This window comes from Saccopteryx leptura, chromosome X (assembly GCF_036850995.1).
Source record: "Saccopteryx leptura isolate mSacLep1 chromosome X, mSacLep1_pri_phased_curated, whole genome shotgun sequence".
NCBI classification, from domain to species: Eukaryota; Metazoa; Chordata; class Mammalia; order Chiroptera; family Emballonuridae; genus Saccopteryx; species Saccopteryx leptura.
Window position 1 is genome coordinate 31,260,522 of NC_089516.1, and position 24,793 is coordinate 31,285,314.

The 24,793-nt window shown below is 35.2% G+C and overlaps 1 protein-coding gene across 6 annotated transcripts in view; it reads left to right on the plus strand.

The window, feature by feature from the left end:
- The window catches only part of SYTL5 (synaptotagmin like 5), a 124,853-nt gene that overhangs the window by 35,933 nt on the left and 64,127 nt on the right, over positions 1 to 24,793 (plus strand). For all 6 annotated transcript variants that reach the window (XM_066357128.1, XM_066357134.1, XM_066357131.1 and 3 more), the window contains one exon: positions 4,236 to 4,445. In XM_066357128.1, the coding sequence (XP_066213225.1) occupies positions 4,236 to 4,445 (210 nt within the window). The remainder of the gene's footprint in view (positions 1 to 4,235; positions 4,446 to 24,793) is intronic.

Consider the following 24,793-nt stretch of genomic DNA (forward strand, 5'->3'; position numbering starts at 1 on the left):
AAGTCCATCTTGCTTTTTTTTTTTTAGAAAGTTAAATTTAATAGAGTGACATTGATCAATAAGAATACATATTACATAGGTTTCAGGTAAACATTTTTATAGCATTTGAACTGTTCATTATGTTGTATACCCATCACCTCAAATCAAATCATTTTCCATCACCTTATATTTGTCCCTCTTTACACCCTTCCTCCCACTCCCACTTTCCTTTGTAAGTGCTGGCCAGTAAAGCAGAGGAAAGTGACATCTCCCATCCTATTGCTCTCTTCTAACTCCCTATGCTTCCTTTTCTCCTTGGTTCTAATTCTCCAATTGCACACTTTCTTTTTCTGGTTGCAATTGACCTTTTTTATCGTCTTGAGTGTCTGGAAATGGCTGTGTTTAAGTCATGTGAATTATCCTAGATATAATTGAATTAAGTCAATTTCTAAGAAATATTTCAGAAATCAGTAAACTGCTTAATATTTTGTACCAGCCTATGGAATTATTTCCACATGTCTTAGAGATAGTTTTCAGAATATGTGGCACAATTAGCACCAGTTGCCTTAGGAATTCCCCAGCTGGTATGCTTGGACCTTTAAGTTATTGCTTCCCTGTGGCCTGATTTTACACAGCCCAAGTCTTTTCAGACTCTAGAACTGTGAACTAGGTGAACCCTGAGTGCAAAATAAAGTCGTGTCACTAGAGCACAAAGAAAGATGGAATATATATGTTTCATCTTTATGACCATAAATTCTTCAAGTGGTCTCACTCTAAGTTGTTAAACTTCAGGCATTTGATTATATAATTTTTCCAGAAGATAATTTACTTCTGGCACACCCCATTTTTTAGTTTAATGTTCTTCTCCTCCCTCTTTCCAACCAACCTACTCAGAAAGTACTGCTGCCTTTGTTCTATTCATTTTGATTCTTTTGTTTATTTATCATTGTTGCACGAATTGTTATAGATTTTGAATAAGCAATGTTTTATTTCTCCTGTGTCCTGAGGTCTTTAAATGTCTGCTGTGCATCTCCTAGTAATGTAATTGTTGTCTTAAAATGCCAATGCATTCTGTTCTTTTAAAGCTTGTAGCTTTTACAAGTTTCCAAAGTAAATTGTGTAAAGCTTTTATTACACTTAATTTCATAAGCCAGTTGCTCATGGGAAAAAACGAACATAAGGGCACTTTGTAAGCTCTAAATCAGGGATTAAGAAAACATGTGTTGTAGGTTGTTGTCATTTGTGTTTAGATAGGCAGAAGAGTGAGGACTTTAGAGTGGTCTGTATGGTTGCTTGTTGCAACATGAAATATCTTGCATCACTTGTCCTTTTCTTGTAAAGAATAATGAAAATCCCTACTAGATGTTCTGTTTGACTTATTTTTGTCTCTGAATATCAGAATGCCTACTACACAATAAGTACTGAATGAAAGCTCATTGGATTTATCCAATCAAAGGATTTGGAGACAAAGGTTTTAGAACCTTGTTCTTCAATTATATTATTCCCATTTATGACTCTCTCATTAGGCTAGGAATTAAAATACTTGGTTTCTGGTTTTATTTACATTGCTTGTAATCTTTAACATGTTACTCATAATACCTCACAAGTTAGTTTAAAGGCCCCAAAGAGATAATAAATAGTTTTAAGCACTTAAGAACCTTATAATTTAGGACAGAATTGGGTCTTAAACAGTATATACAAGATACTAAAGTCATTATTTCTGACTTGAGAATGTTAGTCTCATTGGGTATAACAAAGCACAGCTTCACAAATGCAAATGGAGATGGTATGAGATGTATGGGATGGCTCTTGAATTTTTTTTTCTGGAACATATAAATGTTATTATAGAAGAAAGGATTGGATATGGGTAGCATAAAAGAATGGCTAATTTGTGATGCATTTAAATGGAATGAACCTGTCACCTAAATTAGTGTTTTCCAAATTTGGCAATATATAAAATAAATAAGTAAGCTTTTAAAAATATCACTCAACACCAGGAAAGTAAACAATCCAATTAAAAATGGGCAAAAGAACTGAACAGACACTTCTCCAAAGAGGACATACAGATGGCCGATAGGTATACGAAAAAATGTTCAACATCACTAATCATCAGAGAAATGCAAATTAAAACCACAATGAGATACCACCTGACACCTGTCAGAATGGCGCTCATTACCAAATCAACACACAATAAGTGCTGGTGAGGGTGTGGAGAAAAGGGAACCCTCCTGCACTGCTGGTGGGAATGCAGACTGGTGTAGCCACTGTGGAAAACAGTATGGCGTTTCCTCAAAAAATTAAAAATGGAGCTGCCTTTTGACCCAGCTATCCCAGGATTAGGAATATATCCTAAGAATACCAAATCACCGATTCAAAAAAAGATATACACTCCCCATGTTTATTGCAGCATTGTTTACAATAGCCAAGATCTGGAAACAGCCCAAGTGTCTGTCGGTGGACTAGTGGATTAAAAAGATGTGGTACATATACACAATGGAATACTACACAGCCATAAAAAAGAAGAATATCTTACCTTTTGTGTTGGCATGAATGGACCTGGGGACTATTATGCTAAGTGAAATAAGCCAGTCAGAAAAAGACAAATACCATATGATCTCACTTATATGTGGAATCTAAGGAACAAACTGAACTGAGGAACAAAATAGAGGCAGAGTTGGGGTCACAGGGACCAGAGGGACAGCTGTCAGAGGGAAGGAGGATGAGGGTATGAGATTGAAGATGATGAAGGGTTTAGTGAAATTATATACACATAACACAGAGATAAGGATAGCAGGACAGCAGGTCCCAGAGGGAAGGGGGGATGAGAGTTAAGGGGAGGGAGCAAAAGGTGTGTGAATAGGGACATGGGGGAAGATGGAGAGGGTGTTATATTCAGTGAGACACTTGAATCCATGGTAACACAATAAATTAAAATTTATAAATATAAATAAATAAAAAATAAGTAAAAATAAATAAAAATATCATTGCATAGGCCCCATCTCAAGCCAATTATACAGAATGAGGATGGGGGAAAGACTCAGGAATCAGTAAAATTTTTAGAAATCTTCCCAGGTGATTCACATGCATAGCCAAATTTGAGAACAAATGTTCCAAAACTGTGCTTCTCAAATTTTAATCACATGGAGATGTTGTGAAATGCAGAATTTGATCTAGTAGATATGAAGTAGCACCTGAGATTCTGCATTCTTAACCAGCTCCCAGATGATGCTGACAGTCCCAGAACAAGAACCACACTTTAATAGATATTTTCTAAAGCTATAATTACACATGTCAAATAGTAAAGAGAGGAACATAGAAATAGCATTTATTTAGTACCCAAGTACCAGGAATTGTGCTTGTAACTTTATATACATTATATCAATTAATCCTAAAAACAGAAAATAATATAATAAGAAAAATATTATTACTCCATTTTAGAAATGAGTCTCAGGTTGGGTGAGTAAATCATTTTCTAAAGTTGGACAGCTAATTCATGATAGAGCCTGGTTTCAAACATAGACAACATAGACATGTCTGACAGGAAAACCCATATCAATAGAAATTATTGGAAACCCTCAAATGGTAAGAAGAAGGATTTTAATCTGAATTGATAGGCAATGTCTTTGTAGCAAACACTTCATTGGATCATCTAAGGAAAGATCCCAATTTTCCAAGTTTGATTTCACATTCTTGCCTCATGTAGTATATCTAGACAAGTAAAGAACATGGTATTGGGCATGCTTTTAGCCTTGGCTTGTGGTCCAATGTTATGGTATCAAAGATCTCAGAGAAGTTAAAGTAGAATGTGAATAAATAAATAAATACTAATAGCAAAATAGTAGTGCTCAAGAAGGATGTCAAAATTCAAATGTAGCCTGACCTGTGGTTGCGCAGTGGATAAAGCGTCGACCTGGAAATGCTGAGGTCGCCGGTTCAAAACCCTGGGTTTGCCTGGTCAAGGCACATATGGGAGTTGATGCTTCCAGCTCCTCCCCCCTGTCTCTCTCTCCTCTCTCTCTCTCTGTCTCTCTCCTCTCTAAAATGAATAAATAAAATAAAAAAAAAATTCAAATGTAAAACAGAAACATGTTTTTAACTAGTGATGTCAAAAAATTGTCAATTCTGGTGGAATAAATTCAGTTTTCTGAAAGTATTTGGCTTTGACTATATGTCCTTCCAAATGAAAATATCCCTTAAATAAAGATAGCTCAGCTACTCTCTTGGTTTTTTTAAGTGATTTCTTTCTCTCTTTTCAGGAAGCTGAAAAATGAACTCTTAGAAGCAAAACGTAGAAGTGGGAAGACTCAGCAAGAGAACAGCAGAATCTGTGTTCACTGTCAGAAAAACCTAGGCTTAATATTTGACCGGGGAGATCCATGCCAGGCTTGCTCGCTGAGAGTGTGCAGCGAGTGTCGAGTCTTGGGTCTTGATGGCAGCTGGAAGTGCACTGTCTGTGCCAAAGTCACGTGAGTTTCTTGATTTTGACTGGAAAGTAGCTTTGATAGCTGAAGGGATTGGAATGGGGAAAGCTAGAAACAAAAAGAGTATTTAAAATTTATGGATAGAATGTAGGATGAAAAGTGTAGCCCAACCACAGGCTCAGCAAGACCTTGGCAGGGCTCTGGTGTGCGTGTGTGTATGTATTGTGTTTGTGTGTGTATTTTGTGTGAATGTGTGTGTGTGTGTGTGTGTGTGTGTGTGTGTGAGAAAGAGAGAGAGAGAGAGAGGGAAAGAGAGACAGATTAAGAGAGAACAGTAGAAATAGAAAACTCTATAGAGAGTAGCATTCTTTTTTTGTTGTCGTTTTGTTTTGTTTTACTAGAGTTAACTCACACAGAAGGGCATCAGTAACAAGTGAACAACATTTTCTCAATTTCAGCATTACTGATATTTTGGGCAATATGATTCTTTTCTGGGAAAGGAGGGACTGTCCTATGCACTGTAATATATTCAGCAGCAACCCTGGCCTCTACCCAGTAGATGCCTACAGTACCCACCCCTTTCCAGTTGTGACAATGAAAAATCCCTCCAGACAGATTCCCTGAGGAGCAAAAGTCACCCTTGTTTGAGAAGCACTGCTACACAGCATGGTGAATTATCATAATTTCTGTGCCATTATCACTCAACTGAATAAATAAAACATTTTCAACACCCCAGAAACCTTTTTCATTCCTCTTCCCAATCAATACTCCCTTTTTATTCCCCAACTATAATTACTATTCTTCTAACACTATAGATTAGCTTTGACTTTTTTTTCCATTATTTTTTTATTAATTTTAATGGGGTGACATTGATAAATCAAGGTACATATGTTCAGAGAGAACATCTCCAGGTTATTTTGACATTTGATTATGCTGCATTCCTATCACCCAAAGTCAAATTGTCTTCCGTCACCTTCTAATTGGTTTTGTTTGTACCTCTCCCATCCCCAAACCCCCTCCCTCTCCCCCTCCACCCCATAACCACCACACACACTTGGGCTCCTTTATTTGCAATGGGATTATATTCAAATAAACCTATTGGAAGTTGAAAATACTGTAAGTTGAAAATGCATTTAATACACCCAACCTACTGAACATTATAGCTTATGTTATCCTACTTTAAATGTGCTCAGAACACTTACATTAGCCTACAGTTGGGTAAAATCACCTAACACAAAGCATATTTTATTATAAAATATTGAATATATTGTGTAATTTATTATATATATCTTTTTTCAATATTATAAAATGGGAAAAGTTTAAGTTAAAACATTATAAATCAAGGACTGTCGGTACTTTATATAAATTGAATTATAGAGTGTGTATTTGTCTATAACTTATTTTAGGTGACATTGCATTTATGAGACTAATCAATTTTTGCTGCATATAGCAGTCTATTCATTTTCAAAGTTTTATGTTATTATATTTCATGAATATATAAGGATTTATATGCCAGTCTAGCATTGATGGATATTGGGGTATTTTCAGTTTTCACCTCTTACATATAATGTTGTAAATATTCTTGTGTGTGTCTCTTGGTGCACATGTGTATGTGCTTTTATTGGATGTATACATAGGGGTAAAATTCCTTGGCCTTAGAATATGTTCTGTTTCAGTAGATGATGCGAAATAGTTTTCTAAAGTGGTTGTGCCTATTACCTTCTCATTAGCAATGCCTTAGAGTCACAGTTATTTTACATTTTTACCATCACTGACTGTGTTTCCTAATTTTGCTGAATGTGAAGTAGATTTAATTTGCATTTTCTTTATTACTAATGAAAATGAGAATATTTTTATAGTTTATTGACCATCCTTTTTTGTTGAGAGCTAGTTCAAGTCTCATGTCTATTTTTTCATTTGTCTTTCTGCATTTTGCTGACAGATTGGAAGGAATTATTCATATATTCTGCATACAAGCTGTTATTTGTGTTACAAATATCTTCTTCCACCATTTGACTTGCCTTTTTATGTGCCTAATTGTACCATTTGATGAGCAGAACTCTCTAATTTTCAGTAACTCAATTTGTTCATCTGTTCCTATATGATTAGTGGGATTTATTCTGTATCTTAATACAGAAAACTTTCCCTGACTTCCACATCATGAAAATATTTTTCTATGTGATTTTTGTAACTGTTATCATTTTAGCTTTTATTTTTAGACTTACAGGTTACATGGTATTGATTTTTGTGTATGCTGTGAGTTAGGGATTAATTACACTGGGAAACAAAATTTTTGTTGCATCCACAAAAACACTTGTTCTTACCTAATTCAAGTGTGCCAATCTCAAATCTGACATTAATTTTTCTCTGTAAGCTACAGTTTTTTTGCAATTCAAGATTTTAAGTTTTCATCTTATTGTAAAATTTTCAACATTTAGTTTAACATAATGAAGTAGAATGTCTTCTTGGGCATCATCTTCGTGAAAATATAATAATTTATATAATGCAGTAAATACATTAATATACTAAAAGATATCATCGCATCAGAATTTGTCTACAATTTCAAAATAGAACATATTAAAACACTTATTTTAATCATAAAATTTGTGCAAAATTTATTTAAATTCTATTCAGGCAAAAGCTTGTGTTTGTAGCTCTTGCATTTGTGTACTTGTTGAGGACAATCTTGTTTGATACTCCTGCAGTAATCTGCTCATCACTAACAGCTCCAAGATTTTCCAGGAAACTTATCAAGGTGACTGACTGTTCAGGAAGTGAATCTTAATGCTCATATTACATCCAATGTTGCAGAAAGCCAACAGCATCCTTTGAACCAGAAGTTCATAGTTTTCTGCTTTTTTGTTGCCAAGGAAGTTTTTTGTAACTGCCACAAAAGACTGCCATGCTGCTTTCTCCTCCTTATTCATCTTCCTGGCAAATTGTTCATCACATATGAGGGTTCAAATTTGAGGTCCATTGAATACACCTGCTTTTATCTTCTTGAAAGACAAGGCAGGAAAAGCAGAAATAATATATTGAAAGCATTCATTTTCTCTACTCAAAGCCTGAACAAACTGCTTCATTAAGCCAAGTTTGATGTAAAATGGGGGGGGGGAATGATCCTGTCTCAATTAACTACAGGTTTATTCACAGTATTTTGCATCCCTACTTCCAGAGCTTCACGTTTCGGCCACTCCTTCTATGTCCAGTGTTTCTCCCAAGTTTGGCTGTCCCACAAACACAGAAAGCAAGGATACTTTGTGAAACTTCTCTATTGTCCTAGCAGGAAATTTACCATTTTAAGATCCACACAAATGATCCAGTTATGCTCGTCATACTTCAGAAAGTTGAGGACAATTTTTATGTCATTATAATCTTCTCGCAGATGAGTTGTATAATCACTTGGAACCGCTGCATAAACATTACTGTTGTGTAGGAGAACACATTTCAGAGTCCGTTTGGAGCTGTCAAGAAATAGCCGCCATTCTGTTGAATTGTAAGTGGTAACACCTAGCTGGCTGAGAAGACTACCGATATCATGACAGTAAACAAAATGTTTGTCTTCAAAAGAAAAGTCCACAAAAATTTGTTCACGTTTCCTGAAATGAGATACTTTAGCTGACAGGTGAAGTACATTCTTTTCTAGAAGCCTGGAGGCTAGTAACTCAGCCGCTTTCTTTGATAAGCCCAAATCTCTTACTAAGTCATTCAATTCAAGTTGGCTAAACTGCTGAGGGGTTAATGACTGCTTGGCATCAGAAGAAGACCCTTCAGATTCTACAACCATTTTCTCATGCATCTTATCCAAATACACTTGATCACCATGTTTACTTTCTTCATCCTTAGAAGAAATAAAACCATTGAAAACTGGAACTGGGTGTGTCTCAGAGTGTGGGATAGATTGTATTGCTGAAGGAACATTAGGATATACAATCATATGCTTTTTTTTCTTGCCGATGCCCTTTGTATGGATCAGACAAAGATAACAGTCACTGCTATGGTCCTTAGGTTCATGCCAAACCATGGGAATACCAAATGGCATTCCTTTGCGTTTTCTTTTTGTCCAGTCATGAAGCATTTCCTCACAATTATGACACACAATATGAGGAGCCCAATTCTTGTCTTGATCGCCAAGGGGAACTTGAAAATAGACAATATATGCACATGTCACAAATGATGAAATATTGCACCTTTGACATTGAAGTGTGTAACAGCCACATATATAACAGGTGTCAGGACTATTCTTACATTTACACCTATTCGAAGAAGACATGATTCAATCTTAAAACAAATTAAGAGGGTGTTTTTTATCAGATATTTATTTTTACATTTAAAAACAGCTACAATTATGTAAAAGTGATGTTTAATTGCTTTGTGGTTATGTTCAATCTAAGAGTCGTTGCCCTTTAACTGCAATTTAAAAACCAATCAATGCCATTAACTGTAAAAAAAAGAAATTAAAATTGCATAAAAACTAGAGCATGCACCAAAAATCAAAACTTAGATTTGGAATTAGCAATGCAGAGATATATAGAAACAGTTCTAAAACCTCATGCAACAGAAAATGAAAAAAAAAATTTGTTCCCCAGTGTTATTATATTTTAATATGGCTATCCATTTGACCTAGCAACAGTAATTGAAAAGATCATTGTTTATTCACTGCTCTACAATGTAATCTTTAAAAATCAACTGTCATTCTGGCCACTCTATTATGTATGTAACGTTGTGCCAATGCCACATTATTTTAATTATGGTAGCTTTATAATAAAATTTTATATCCATTAGAAATGCCCTGGCTATTTTTGACCCTTGATATTGTCATATAAATTTTAAAACCACTTTAACCAATTCCTTGAAACAAACATTACTGGCATTTTTTATCAGTTTTGCACTACATCAGTAAATAACTTCACAGGAGAATTGACATCTTTCAATATTTAGTGTCAATCAACAATCTCTATTTATTTAAGTTTTCTTTAATTTCTCACAAAAATATTTTATAGTTTTCTGGTAAAAAATTTACACATTATTAAATTTATTTTGATTACCTTATTTTTATTATAGAGAGTGTCTTTTGAATTTTTTATCTTCTATCTTTTTTTTTGATATGCAATTATAGAAATGCAATTGACATGGGTGGTTTTACCTTTGTATTCAGTGATCTTGTTAAATCCACTTATTAATTACAAAAGTTTCTGCGATGCCTTTCAGATTTTCGTTATACATATCATGTCATCTGTGAAAAGTGTTTTTCTTCTTCTTTTATAACACAAAGCTTTTATTTTTTTCATGCCATGTTGCATATATGTTTTCAGTTTTATTGAATACTGTCATGCTCTTTATTCCTTTCTTTCCTTTTACAATTTTTGGGTTTAATTTATTTTTCATTATTAATATTATATTTGGATGCAGATGCTTAGATACTTAGTTTTCAACCTTTGTTCCTGTCTAAAATATGTATTTAAGCGTGGAATTTCCTTATTTTCACTGTTTTACCTGCATCTCACGCATTTTTATGTAAATTATTTTTATGATATACATTTAATTCTGTTCTCTAATTTCTATTATGATCTTTTCCTTTGATTATGAATTATTTATAATTATCTTCCTTAATTTCTGATTTCATGGGCAATTTCTGTATCTTTTTCATATTGAATTCTAACTTAATTCTGTGGTAAAGAACATATTTTGTATGATTTCAATCTTTGAAATTCAGCCCAGCATATGATCAATTTTGTTAAATGTTTCTTATACTCTTGAAAGAGAATGCATTCTGTAGTTGTTGATTTCAGTGTCCTAAATAGGTCTAATAAATGTGTTTGTTAATCAGGTTGTCTAAGTCTTCCATATCATTACTATATTTTATTTATATAGTCTTATCTGCTACACACACACACACATACACACACATCTCTCAATAATTATTGTGAATTTTCTATTTATCATTTTAGTTCTGATAATATTCACTTTATATATGTTCAAGGTATAGTCTTGAGTGCCTAAGTATTTAAGATTGTGAGGATTTATGGCTATACAGAAACTCTCATAATTATGAAAAGTCTCTCATTTCTAGTTCTGATTTTTTTCATAAAGTTTACTTTGTAATTAGTATGGCTACAACAATTTTCTTTTGATAACTGTATATTGAGTAAATCTTTTATACTCTTTTACTTTCAGGCTTCATGTTTTCTTATACTTAAGGTATGTCTCTTATAAACAGTATATACTTGAGTAGGTGGGGGTGCAAATCCTATCCATCAATTGTCATTTAATTAGGATATATATTCCATTTGTAGCAATGAAATTATTCACATATTTTACTTACACTCTACCACCTGTTTACTCACTCTCTACTCTCTCTTTATCCCATCTAGTCTGTTTTTTCTCTACTCATTTCCCTTCACTTAGGTTGTCTAAATATTTTTCTATTTTTTCCTATTATTTGTATATTTTATCACTCACCTAATGGTTGTTCTACAGTTACATACATTCTTGATTTATTAAAATCTAATATAAATTAGTGCTGTTTGCACTTCCAAGAAAATACTAAAATCTTAAAATCCTTTAACTCTTTCCTCTCCTAGTGCTATTCTTGTATATTTTAAATATCTGTATATTTATCTATAACTATATACACAAACACATATACATATATACATATATACATATATGTATTTATTTATACACATACACACTTTTTTCTTAGTTTATTCAGGCAGCTATAACAGAGTACCATAGACTGAGTGGCTTATAAACAATAGAAGATTATTTCTCACAGTTCTGGAAACTGGGAAGTCCGAGATTAATGTTCTGGAAGATTGTTGAATGGTGAGGGCTTGCTTCCTGGATGATAGATAGCTACCTGTCTTCTCGCTGTGTTCTCACATAGTTTAAGGGACAAGGAAGCTCTCTAAGGTCTCTTGTACAAGTATAGCAATCACCTCCACATACCATCAAAGTGGGGATTACATTTCAATGTATGAATTATGTGGGGGACACAATATTCAGTGTATAACATAATTAATTCCAGAAGATATTATTGTTATTTTATAGTCAATGTTCACTTAAATTCACTACATAGTTACCCTTTCCATTGCTCCATACTTTTTATTACTACATCTCTGTTTCTATCTGGAGTAACTTTTCTTCTTTCTAAAGTATAGCCTTTAGTAATTCCTTCAGTGTACTTCTGCTAAGTGATGAATTCTTTCTAATTTTGTTTTTTATATCATTGCTTTTTTTCATTTTTAATTTTCAAACTTGGTTTTACTGGTTTTTGAATTCTAGGTAAGATGTTATTAACTTTTAGTAATTTAAAGTTATTTATTTCATTGGCTGCTGGTTTCCAATGTTTCTGTTAAGAAATCAGATGTCCCAATTTAGCTCAAAATGTATAAGAAATTTACATGTAAATGTAAACTCTAAACTTTTAGAGGAAAACATAGAAAAAAATCTTTGGGATCTAACGTTAGGTAAATAGTTTATCAACATTACAGAAAAAGTGTGAGCCATTAAATACAACAAATTGAGCCTCATCAAAATAAAGGTGTTTGATTTGCAAAAAAAAAAAAAAAAAAAAAAAAAAAAAAAAAATCAGATGGCAATAAGAGTGTCTTAAATCTGTACTTATTTGATTTTTTTATATTTAAAAATTTCTCAGATAATAACTTTATACCTATTGCTTTTTCCCCATCTTCTCTCTACTCTACTTAAGATCTCCCAAATGTGTATCTTAGTGGTATTCAACATCTTTCATATAGCTCTTATACTCCTTTCTAATTTTTCTGTCCTTTCTATATTTTCTAACCTTGAACTCATTTCATATCTATGAACTCATTTCATATTTTTCTCTGATTTGTCTTTCAATTCACTAATATTTTCTTTGGCTAATCTGTTCTTAAATCCATCTATTTATTTTATAAGCTCAGTTGTGTTTTTTGATTTTAGAATTTTCATTTTGCTTTTGCTCTGTTTGCTAACTCTTTATTGACCTCACACTTTTCTTATCATTTCTTGAATAAATTATTTGTAATTACTTTAATGTCTATAAATTATAGCTCTATTATTTTAAGCCCTCTATAAGAATGATTCTATTCTTTCTTGTTTCTTTTGTTTTTTGTCATTTCTTGTATTTTCATAAATCTGAAAATTTTTTATTGGTAAACAAAATTAAAAATTATACAATTGAAAAATTGTAAAGCATAGTGAGGTTCTGTATAATAATATGTATCAATTAGAATATACATCTTTCTTTTAGTGGAGAAATACATAGGATACAACCAGTAGATACTCAGTATTATCTTTATCAAATCAAGGATTTACAATTGGATCCTCCATTTCTGTGAGATCTGTTCTATTTCTGGATCACAGTTACTCCTAGGGAATAGTCATTCAAGGTCTTAAATATATCTACTAGGTAATAAAGGCAATTGATTTTATATTTTATAGATAGTGTAAGTAAAAATGCTAAGAGGTTAGAATATGTGTTAATAAAATTGGAATAAATAAGTTTCTTCATTTGTTTTTCACTAGCTCTTTCCCTACCAAATTCTGACACGGTGAGGTTTGCTATTTCAGGGCAATGAAGAAGAAAATGGAATTTTAACAAATGACTGACCTCCAATTGCAGTCTGAGGACTTATAAGGAATTTCTCAACAGCCTTTTTATTCTTTTTTCTAAGTGAGAGGAGGGGAGATAGAGAACAGACTCCCTCATGCACCCCGACTGGGATCTGCCCAGCAACCCCTATCTGGAGCTGATGCTCAAATCAACCAAGCTATCTTCAGCACCTGAAGCCAACACTCAGACCAACCAAGCTATCCGCAGTGCCTAGGATGATGCTTGAACCAATTGAGCCACTGGCTGTGAGAGCAGAAGAGAGAGAGAAGGGGGAGAAGGAGGGGAAGAGAAGCAGATGGTCACTTTCCATGTGTGCCCTGACCAGGAATTTAATCTTGGACATCCACATACCAGGCTGATGCTCTATCCACTGAGCAAACTGGCCAGGGCCAACATTTTTCTAATTCCTATGCAATATTATCTTATTTGATACCTAATATTTAATCATTTCCATTTTTTATTCCATTACTGTTGACCCTTTTTTTTCTACAACCTGAACTCTCATTTGCTCAGTCAACAGTAACTAAAACTTTGACTCATGAGCCCTTCAATCAATTTAGTTCTTTCAAGCTTTTGTATAGAGAGAAAAATTTTGTCTATAACTTCTAAATGCCACTCGCAATTATTAAAGCATTACTTTTCAATACAAGATCTAAGGGACTTATGTATTCACACATTTTAATTAAAAAGTTTTACCATCAATTCATCTGCTAGTCAGTATGGATGGTAACTGTAGGTCTAATTCATACAAATTTTCCCTCAAATCTTGTCAGATTCATTAGTGTATATTGAGAGATAAACTTTTAATGTGCTAAGTTAATGAAATTTAGAAGTTGGTTGTTATAGAGGTAGCCTACCGAAACTAATACAGGATGAGGCAAAAGTAGGTTTACAGTTATTTTTAGGGAAATAATGTAAAACTTAACAAATAATAATATAAGAATAAACTGTATTTTGTGTAATCACAACTGTGAACCTACTTTTGCCATCCCCTGTATAACTACTTTCTGTGTTTTTATATGCTATATAGTTCATTTATTTGTCTTTTTTATTATCTTTCTTCCTCCACTAGAACTTGTTTTATCTGTTCAGTGGTGTAATTCTAGTGCCTAAAATAACGCCTATAGTAAGTGCTCCATAGATGTTTATTAAATGTTTAGATGGATGACAAGGTTTCACTTAAAGCATTACAAGCTTAAGTAATTTATGAAACAAATATGGTTTTTCTATGTCAGGATCATGGGGTTAAAGAAAAAACATAAAACAACAAACCCATGAACCATGCCAAGTACATTTGTCCTCTGAAGAGAGTAAATTTCCAGCTGTCACAGAAAAATATAAGAAAGTTGTTGTCAGAAGGGTATAAGTCTTACAGTGGAAGTGATGAGACCTCAAGTTTTATCTTCTTGAGAGAAAGAATTCAATCAAGAGACAAAATGCAGCTAAGTGAAATAAACCAGGCAGAGAAAGACAAATATATGATCTCACTTATATGTGGAATCTAATGAACAAAGTGAATTGAGGAATGGAATAGAGGCAGAGGCATGGTGACAGGGACCAGAGGGATAGCTGTCCGAGGGAAGGGGGAAGGGGATGGAATCAGAGAAGGTAAAGAGATTAGAAATATTATATATATACATAACACATAGATACAGATAACAAGACAGCAAATCCCAGAGGGAAGGGAGGAGGGAGTTAAGGTGAGGAGGGTAGAAGGGGTGCAATGGGGGACATGGGAGCAGGGCGTGAGTGGGACACTTGAATCCATGTTAACACAATACATTAAAATTATTAAAAATTTAAAAAGAGTCAAAATGCAGCAAGTAAAAGAAGAATTCATTGGCCTTACAGGAAGAAAGTTAGAGGAAAGGGACCTTGGAGACAGGTTCAGGGGTTTAGCTTTGGACAATCTGCCACTGCCCTCTCCTCCCCTGGTTGCAAGTCTTGTGAGATCCCCTAGATTTTAGGAGAAAGAGAGGCACAAGAAAAATACACCTGGAGGAAAGAAGAGGAGAAGGAGGAAGAGAAAGGTGTGGGTGTGCTCCTAGAAGGGAAAGTGCCCTGGGACCTCTGTCTTAAGGGATTTTAAGGGTAGGGGTTTTAGGGGAGGTCCCAGGTGAGGATATCAATAGCATATACATCAGCTTTCAAGGTGTGTTCTTTTGGGGTCGTGTTCTCCACTGATGGGTCGGTGCCAGAGCAGGGGGTCATTAGTCAATGCTGTTGGTCTTAAGGTCAGCTGTGGCTTTCTTTTATCTAATTTTGCTGCGTTCCTGGCCCAGAGCTGAAACACAAGTGAGGCCTAGATGCTATCTCTAGGGGTGAATGCTTAAGTGCTATTCTCTGGCTTTCTTATTTGTTTGACCTCTAAGAGAGAATCTCAAACCACATGACTAGTAATATGCCAGGGGATGAATGGTCAGGGAAGGGCCCAAATTCCATGACCAGCAATATGAAAAAAGGGGTCCTAAACTGCATGATCAGCTGAAGGAGGAAATGTCACCCTAGGGAGTGAGGTCTTTGTTTTCCCTGTTTTGCCCATTGCTAGGCAACTAGGGCTTTTTGCCTTGGTGGCCTTCTGTGCCTGGCCCATAGTCCTTGCTCTGCTCATCTGTCTAACTGCCTACCACATAAAAATAAATAATGCCAAATTGAAAGTTCTATGTCTTCATTAGGGCATGTTGATGTATTAATATAGAACTTCTGAATCATGTGTACTTCTTTTATTGATGAAACAATAACTTAATAAACCCAAGCATCCACCTACCCAATTGATCCACCCATCAACCCATGTATATATACCTTTTTAGAATATTTGTTGATTATGAAGGATACAAAGATGTATAAAACATGAACTAACCTCAGAATTTTCACAGTCAAAGAGGAAAGATGAGTTTATTACATTGTCTCATCAATGGAGTGAATTGCCTTAATGAATTAAAATATCCTAAGGGAGAAACAGAGCTTTCAATGTCTGATTCTTAAACCACTGTGGCAACAACAACTTATAGTTATATACTTCTGTGACAGCTGGAAATGATTGTTTAATTTGACCTATCAAAATTCTTCCTCATTTTTAAAGCTGAAGACAGAGGCCATTATTTCTCCAATATTCCAGCTACTAGTCTGTGTGATCTCAGAGACTTAATCTGTCAGTATTGAAACTCTCTTGTTTGCTATTCATAGAGTGGTTTTTAAAAAGAAAGCATGAATGATATTTTATTGGCAGTGAATGTTTGTTTGTTGAGAGAGAATATTGCAGTGCCATTCGGCTGTCTCCATGTTTAATAGACCATAAAATTGAAATTTCCACCCTGACCTCTAAGAGATGAGATGAGTCAGAAAGTGACTCATTCTGTAATCAGTCGGAAGCACACCCTTTATTGTCATTTACTTTGGATTGGGTAAAAGTAAAGAGATTGTATTGCTATGGCACTGAAAAGATTGGAGCAAGGAGTGATGAAAGAAGGCTGTTTCAATGGGCTGAGCAGCCACTGACATTATCTTTAACCCCTTTTGATTTTAACAAGATGGTTGCTATAGGTCCAGTTTTAAAGTTAACTCTGTAGAAGCAGAATGAGAGACCCTAACACAGCCAGTTATTTCATTTTGCAATTTTAATAAGACCAATAAAATTCCACATGATTATGTTAGCTGAGATAGTTGCCGTTAAACACAAAGACAGCTGAAATGATCATTTTTCCTAATTAGCACTGCAGTTGAACTCAAAAAGACCTTGAAGATTAAAGCTACATGGCAGGAAACCAAAAAAATGAAACACTTCTGATACAGTATTTACAAACTGATCTTATATTCATGCCATGTTGTGACATATCATGCAGTTCTATGTCCTTATTAGAGTCCCTTTTTAATGCAGGAGGAATGTGATGTTTTGTTTTTGATGAATTGGTAATGATTTACTAAAATAGATAAAATATGCATCTCTGTCAGTAAACTTGAAAGAAGATAGTACCAATGGTTGGAATATACACAGAAAAAGTGCAGGAGGGAATGTATAGTCTTTTACCATGAAAAAATGGAATATAGCTCCTGACATCTGAAAATTGATCTGACACTTACAAGTAAGCCTTGGTGATGTTAGGAGCTGCTCTGACACTTAGAGATAGGCCACGGAGTTCTTCGGTTGGACATAATCTCAAAACACAAGCATCTCACAAGATCACTCTGCACCCTTAATAAAGTGAGACAGAATAACAACACTTCATAATATTGTCTAAGTATAGACAAAAGCAAGGTGACCATTCAAGCCACAGTGTACCAAACATCCCCCTTTCTTGGCTAATGTGAATGACATGGTGCTTCCTTACCAATTACAGCTTTAGCCTTGTTCTAGCCTTCCCTTCTTCTAGATAAAACTTAATAAGATGCCAATTATATCATTGCCCCTGTTTCTTAACATCACTTAATCTATAGCAGACTCCTGTTCCCTTGAACTGTCCCAAAAGTAATCTAACATAAACCCAAATCTTATATTATATCCTTTTAAATGCCCTATTCCTGAGATGTCCCATGGTTTTCATGGCATGTGTTTTCCTCCATCTCAATGAACAAACATCTCAACTTGTTCAACCAGAGGTGGGTTCCTGGTGATCTTTAGTCTGATAGGTATTAACAGTTGCCACATAATCATTTCAAAATTATCCCTAGTGTAGCAAATTTCCATAATCTAGCTTCAAGGGACAAAATAAACCCACATTGACCCAGAGATTTGGGGCATGGTAAGGAGGTATTTTGAGTGCCTTGACATGCTATTTTCAACCACCTGTTAACTACATATAAAAACTCTCCTCCATAAACATGCACCCCTATGTTTATGGCAGCATTGTTCACAATATCGAAGATCTGGAAACAGCGCAAGTGTCCGTCAGTGGACGAGTGGATTAAAAAGCTATGGTACATATATATGATGGAATACTATGAGGCCATGAAAAAGAAGGAAATCTTACCTTTTGTAACAACATGGATGGACCTGAAAAATGTTATGTTAAGTGAAATAAGCCAGGCAGAAAAAGAAAAGTATCATATGACCTCACTCATTTGACGAAACCAATGAACAATGTGAACTGAGGAACGGAATAGAGACAGAGGAGAGATCAAAGAGACCAGAGGAAAAGAGGACAGAGGGAAAGGGAATGATAGGATGGGATAAACCTGAAGGGAAGGGGGGAGGGCACTATCGGGAGGGGGGCAAAGGAGATGTTGAGGGGAATACGGGGAATGGGAGATGCATTCGGTGCAACACTAGAATCTATGTTAACGCAATAAATTAAAATCAATAAAAAAAGATATAAAAAAAGAACCCTCCTTCCTTTAAGAATGCTTTGTTTATCTTACTACCTACATGGACTAGAGACATTTTTAATATGAAAATATCAGATACCATATTTCCCCATGTATCAGATGCCCCCTTTTTCAAAAATTTTGGGGTCTAAACACTGAGTGCATCTTATACAGTGGTTGTAGATTTTTTTTTACTTGGATTTCCCGCTTTTTCGTGCTTGTTTTTGTACTCATTGTTGAAGACAGTGATTCATCATCAGACACAGATGAGGACAAGCTAATGGATGGGAGTTCTGACAGTGATGAGGAGTTGTATGAATTTTATGATGAATAAAACTTGAGTTCAATAACTTTATGTACCGGTAATACATTTTTTTTCAAATTTCAGGCCCCAAAATTAAGGTGCTTCTTATACATGGGAGCATCTTATACATGTGGATATATGGTATATAAGACACTCTATAATGTATATGAATGGCTTAAACAATAATAAAAAGAGTATTTGTATATTTATCACCTGGTTGGAGAAAGAGAACATTCTTGTTTTGCATTTTTTATTCACTTGCTTTACTTTATGGTTTTACTGCATGTGGATGTGTCCCTAAGTAATATTTCCTATTTTATTTTATTTTTGAGTACTATAGAAATGGAAATTATACTGTATGTACTCTTTGTGACTTTTTTAGCTCTACATTTTTTGTGAAATCTATCCATGTTACTGTGCATGCCATTATATTCATTTTCACTATGGTATCATCCTATAATTTATCTATTTTCATGTTGATTGACCTTTATATTGTTTCAGTTTATAATGTTACAAAAAATGCTGCTGTGCCATTCTTATTCATGTTGCCCTACAATATGTACAAGAGTATCCCTAGGATAGGTTTTTCAAACTGTGGGTCATGACCAATCAGTAGGTTTTTCATGTTTAAAAATAAAATAGAATAGAAAGTGTCAGTATGCATATACATATATGTGTGTATAAGTGTAATAATAAATGTAGTACATAAGGTGGAACAAAAGCAGATTTATAGTTTTTTATGGAAAATGATACAATAATTAATAAATAATATAAGAGTAAACTGTTTCACATACTCACTAATTTAAAACTACTTTTGCCCCACTCTGTGTATACACTTATAAATGTAAATACATATAAATATATACAAATATGTAAATATATATGTAGATGGGTATGTTTGTATGTTTATTTTCTGGATTGTGTTATAAATTGTGTTTATTACTTGACCTCTGTTAAAAAATGTTTGAGAAGAGTCTTGTAGGGAGTGCACCTAAGAATGAAATTGCAGGACAAAAGGTATTTTTCCCCTTATAAATCTAAGGAGAACTTAACATGACTTTATATTTAAATAAGTTTCCAAGTGAAAGTTTAAAGTCTCAGGAGTTTAATGTGAAAGAAAATTAGGGCCTAGAAAATTCTGAATATGCAGGAATCATTAATCACACATAATGAATGTAATTCACTTAAGTTCAGTCAAGCCCATACTCCAGACTCGCAGGCGTCCCCAAACTACAGCCCATGGGCCACATGCAGCCCCCTGAGGCCATTTATCCGGCCCCCACCACACTTCCGGAAGGGGCACCTCTTTCATTGGTGGTCAGTGAGAGGAGCACTGTATGAGGCGGCCCTCCAATGGTCTGAGGGACAGTGAACTGGCCCCCTGTGTAAAAGGTTTGGGGACCCCTGCTAGAGTATGACTTGGAGGAAACAAAATCGATTCCGAGCCTTGTATTTTTCAAGTGTCAGATTGATGTGGCAGAAAGGGATATGAATTTTACATTGAGTGTTATGTTTATTTTCTTTCCTTTTTCACCCTTCCTTTATTCCTCTACTCTATCCCCAATACACACAAATATAATCACTGCCCATTATATGAAATACTGAACATTGTTCCTTGGCTTCTGTAGGTTTTCACCATTATTCAAAGCTTTATTATAGCTGACAGGTATGATTTCTTATCTGACGATTTTATCAAATATAAAGCATATGGCCTTACTGTATAAATTCAGTTTCTCCTATAATACCTTCTTAATTTTAGTTAGATAATTTAACCCACCTGAACTTTTCATCTGTAAATTGAGAGCAATAATAGCTACCTGTGGCTTATAGTGAGAATTAGATATATCGTAAATAAATTACCTAGTACTTCACTTGGTACATGGTTTATACTCACTAGGTATTTTCCTTATCTTTCTTCTACTAAACCATCCATCTACTTCTATGACCTGAGAAGATGGCAAAGGCATAATGTCATGAGATTGTTCTGATTTCATAGAGCTCTGAAATGACAAATGACTCAGGTGCATATCTGAGTTGAGCAAATAACAAGATTATGGTTCGTTTTCTCACAAAAACATCAAAAGGTAATGACTAATAATTCTGGGAAGATCTTATTTGTGTTAGGTGTTGGCAACTCTAGATGTATATGGTAAAGATAATATGGAGACCTATTTCTTAGGACATGTAGACTAGATGTCCCTTTTCTCCCTCTATCACGTTTAAAACTGCTCTCAGTGTGCTATCCACCTCACCACATATACCAAAAACATTTAAAAAAAAAAAAAAGAGCTGAGATTTTTGGCATGCCACCATTTGTTTTTTCAGACACTGGTCTATATTATTCTTCTTGTTCTTGTTTAATTTTGTGTACTCTTTTTGATATTGTAAAGGTTAGCAAGTCTTATTTAAATATAAAATGCCAGAGTGGAAATATTTTAGACTTTATGGCCATGTGTTCTCTACTACACTCAGCTATGCATTTGTATTAGAAAAGCAGCCAGAGAAAATACAGGGAAAAATGAACATCGCTATATTAAAAGAAAACTATTTAGGGACAATGATTTTTTAATATAATTTTCACATCATGAAATCTTCTTTTGATATTTTCCAACCACTGAAAAGCTTAAAAATATTCCAAGCGTGTAGGCCAAAATAGGTAGTTGGGTGAATTTGGTCCATAGGCCAGATTGCCTACTTCTGCCTTATTGTGTTTCTGGATTTTCCATAGTTATCTTCTCACAACATATATATAAACATATATTTCTGAATTTTATTATCATAATAGTTTTCTATCCCATCATAACAAATTGCTATAGCTTAACAGCTTAAAACAACACAAATATATTATCTTACAGTTCTATTGTTCAGAAGTCTTGGTTGGCTTGGTTATATTCTCTACTCAAGGTTCACATGGCTGAAATCAAGGTATGGGCTGGCTGAGCTCTATCAGGAAGCTCTGGGAAAATTTCACTTTCAAGATCATTTTGGTGGGCCTGACCTGTGGTCGTGCAGTGGATAAAGTGTTGACCTGAAACACTGAGGTTGCCGGTTTGAAGCTCTGGGCATGTCTGGCCAAGGCATATATGGGAGTTGATGCTTCCTGGTCCTCTCACCTTCTCTCTCTATCTCTCTTTCTTCCTCTCTCTCCTCTCTGTCTCTGAAAAATGAATAAATAAAATCTTAAAATAAAGATCATTTTGGTGGGAAGAATCTGATTCTTTGTGGTAATGAGACTCCCATTTCCTTGTTGGCTGTTAACTAAGAAACAGCCTTAGCTTTTAGAGACCTCCCTCTTTGGTCCTTATATCTAGACCTTTGTATATCAGAGTCCTCTAAGCACATCCAATCTTTTTCACATTTGAAATCTCTCCCACTTATTCTACAGCATCTCAACATCTGACTTCCTCTTCTTCCTCTGTTTTAAGGGTTTAGTGATTACTTTGGGCTCACCAAGGTAATCTCAGACAATCTTCCTATTTTAAGGTCAGGTGATTAGAAACTTTAATGCCATCAGCAAAGTTTAATCATAGCAGTAAACAGATTATTAGCATTTGGTTGAATAACCAAGGGATAGGAACCTTCAGAAGACAGTTTTAGAATTTAGAATAGCACAATAACCACCTAGATTTTCAACATAAATAATAATGTATAAGTCTATAGAGCACTTGACATACACCCAGAAAGAATTTAACCAATTCAAGCATTTGGTTTTGGTAGATTACATCTTAAATTTTTTCAATAGCCCTTGCCTCTCATTAAGTGACCTAGCTATTTGGGAGTAAATCTGAGATGTACATACTTTGGTTTTTCTTTTCAATGAAAAATTTGTTTTAAGGATAGCATTTTTCATTCTTTTCTCAGTAGAGGAACTGTTTCATGTATAACTTTCATGGTCAGTAGTAGGATTTCAGGGTAAATGCTGTGGGGAACAATTTGACACATTTTTTCTGAAGTGACCTTTATATTTAGGATCCAATTGTTTTTTCTAAGTCAAATCATTTAGTGAATCACTTGGATATAATATTCTGGGGCTAGAAATTTCTATTTAACTCTTAGCCACTTTTCTTCAGCCACCATGTCAGATTTGTGATCAGTCTTGCTGATTCTTATTCTTAGTGACCCAAGTATCTACATCTTTCTTTTCACCCCTTGCCCCTATGATACCCTGGTTTACATCTTCATAATTTTCTATCCCCCCCCCATTGCGATAGCTTCTGAATTTGCCTGCCTACTCTGGTTTCACCCTTCTCTGTATAATGTTCCAAAGATTATTTTATTCAACTTGAACTTTAGGAAAACTGCCAGAGTTCCCTTATTGCCTGCAGAATGGCATTCCAACTCCTTAGCATGACTTTTAAAGATTTCTGTGATTTGACTAAATCTTGTTTCAACCTTGTTTTCCATTACAACCCTGCATGGAAGGGGTGGGGCAGTAGTTGGTGAATACTACTGTCCCAACAATAGAGCTGGGCTATGTTCTGGGAATGGTATATAGACCTGTGTAAGGGGGTGGGGGGAAATGGTTTGTTTATTGCAGGTAGAGCTTAAAAATAGCTTTGATTATTCAAAGAGCCTTCTTTCTTACCTTCAACATTCAATTGATTGTGAACTTCAGGCAAGCCCTTCTACCACCTACATTTTTTATTTATCTCCTCCTTTCTGTTAGTCTTACCATTGCCTTAACATGTGCCTTGTCATCTCTCTCCTGGACTATTGCCATGGCCAATCTGTCTCTTTGTCTCATTCTCTCTTTTCTCTAACCCCACCATCATATTACAGTAAGGTAACATTCTAAAACAGAGTCTTATCATGGTCCCTTGGTAATTCAGAATCTTCACTTGTCCCCCACTGCTTCCAGTGAAAATTACACCAGGGAAAAAATTATTGTTGCATCCATGAAAACACTTGTTCTTACCTAATTCGAGTGTACTGATCTCAAATCTGGCATCAGTTTTCCTCTGTAAATTACAGGGTTTTTGCAATTCAAGATTTTAAGTTTTCATCTTATTGTAAAATTTTCAACATTTAGTTTAACATAATGAAGCGGAGTCTTCTTGGGCATCATCTTTGTGAAAATATAATTTATATAATGCAGTAAATACACTAAAAGATATGATTGCTTCAGAATTTGTCTACAATTTTGAAATAGAACATACTAAAACACTTATTTTAATCATAAAATTTGCGCAAAACTGCCTGTCCTGTGGTGGCACAGTGGATCAGACTGTGACCTGGAATGCTGAGGTCACCGGTTCAAAACCCTGGGCTTGCCTGGCCAAGGCACATATGGGAGTTGATGCTTCCTGCTCCTCCCCCCATCTCTCTCTCTCTCTCTCTCTCTCTCTCTCTCTCTCTCTCTCTCTCTCCTAAAAATGAATAAATAAATAAAATTTTTAAAAAAATTTGCGCAAAACTTACTTTAATTCTATTCAGGCAAAAATTTGCATTTGTAGCTCTTGTGTTTGTGTACTTGTTGAGGACAATCTCATTTGATGCTCCAGCAGTAGTCTGCTCATCACTAACAGCTCCAAGGTTTTAGGGAAATTTATCAAGGTGACTGTTCAGGAAGTGATTTTTATTTTTTTTTATTTTTCCGAAGCTGGAAACAGGAGAGACAGTCAGACAGACTCCCGCATGCGCTCAACTGGGATCCACCTGGCACGCCCACCAGGGGGCGACGCTCTGCCCACCAGGGGGCGATGCTCTGCTCCTCTGGAGAGTTGCTCTGTTGTGACCAGAGCCACTCTAGCACCTGGGGCAGAGGCCAAGGAGCCATTCCCAGCACCCGGGCCATCTTTGCTCCAATGGAGCCTCGCTGCGGGAGGGGAAGAGAGAGAGAGGAAGGAGAGGGGGAGGGGTGGAGAAGCAGATGGGCGATTCTCCTGTGTGCCCTGGCCGGGAATCGAACCTGGGACTTCTGCACGCCAGGCTGATGCTCTACCACTGAGCCAACCGGCCAGGGCCCAGGAAGTGAATATTAATGCTCATGTTACATCCAATGTCGCAGAAAGCCAACAGCATCCTTTGAACCAGAAGTTCATAGTTTTCTGCTTTTTTGTTGCCAAGGAAGTTTTTTGTAACTGCCACAAAAGACTGCCATGCTGCTTTCTCCTCCTTATTCATCTTCCTGGCAAATTCTTCGTCACGTATGAGGGTTCGAATTTGAAG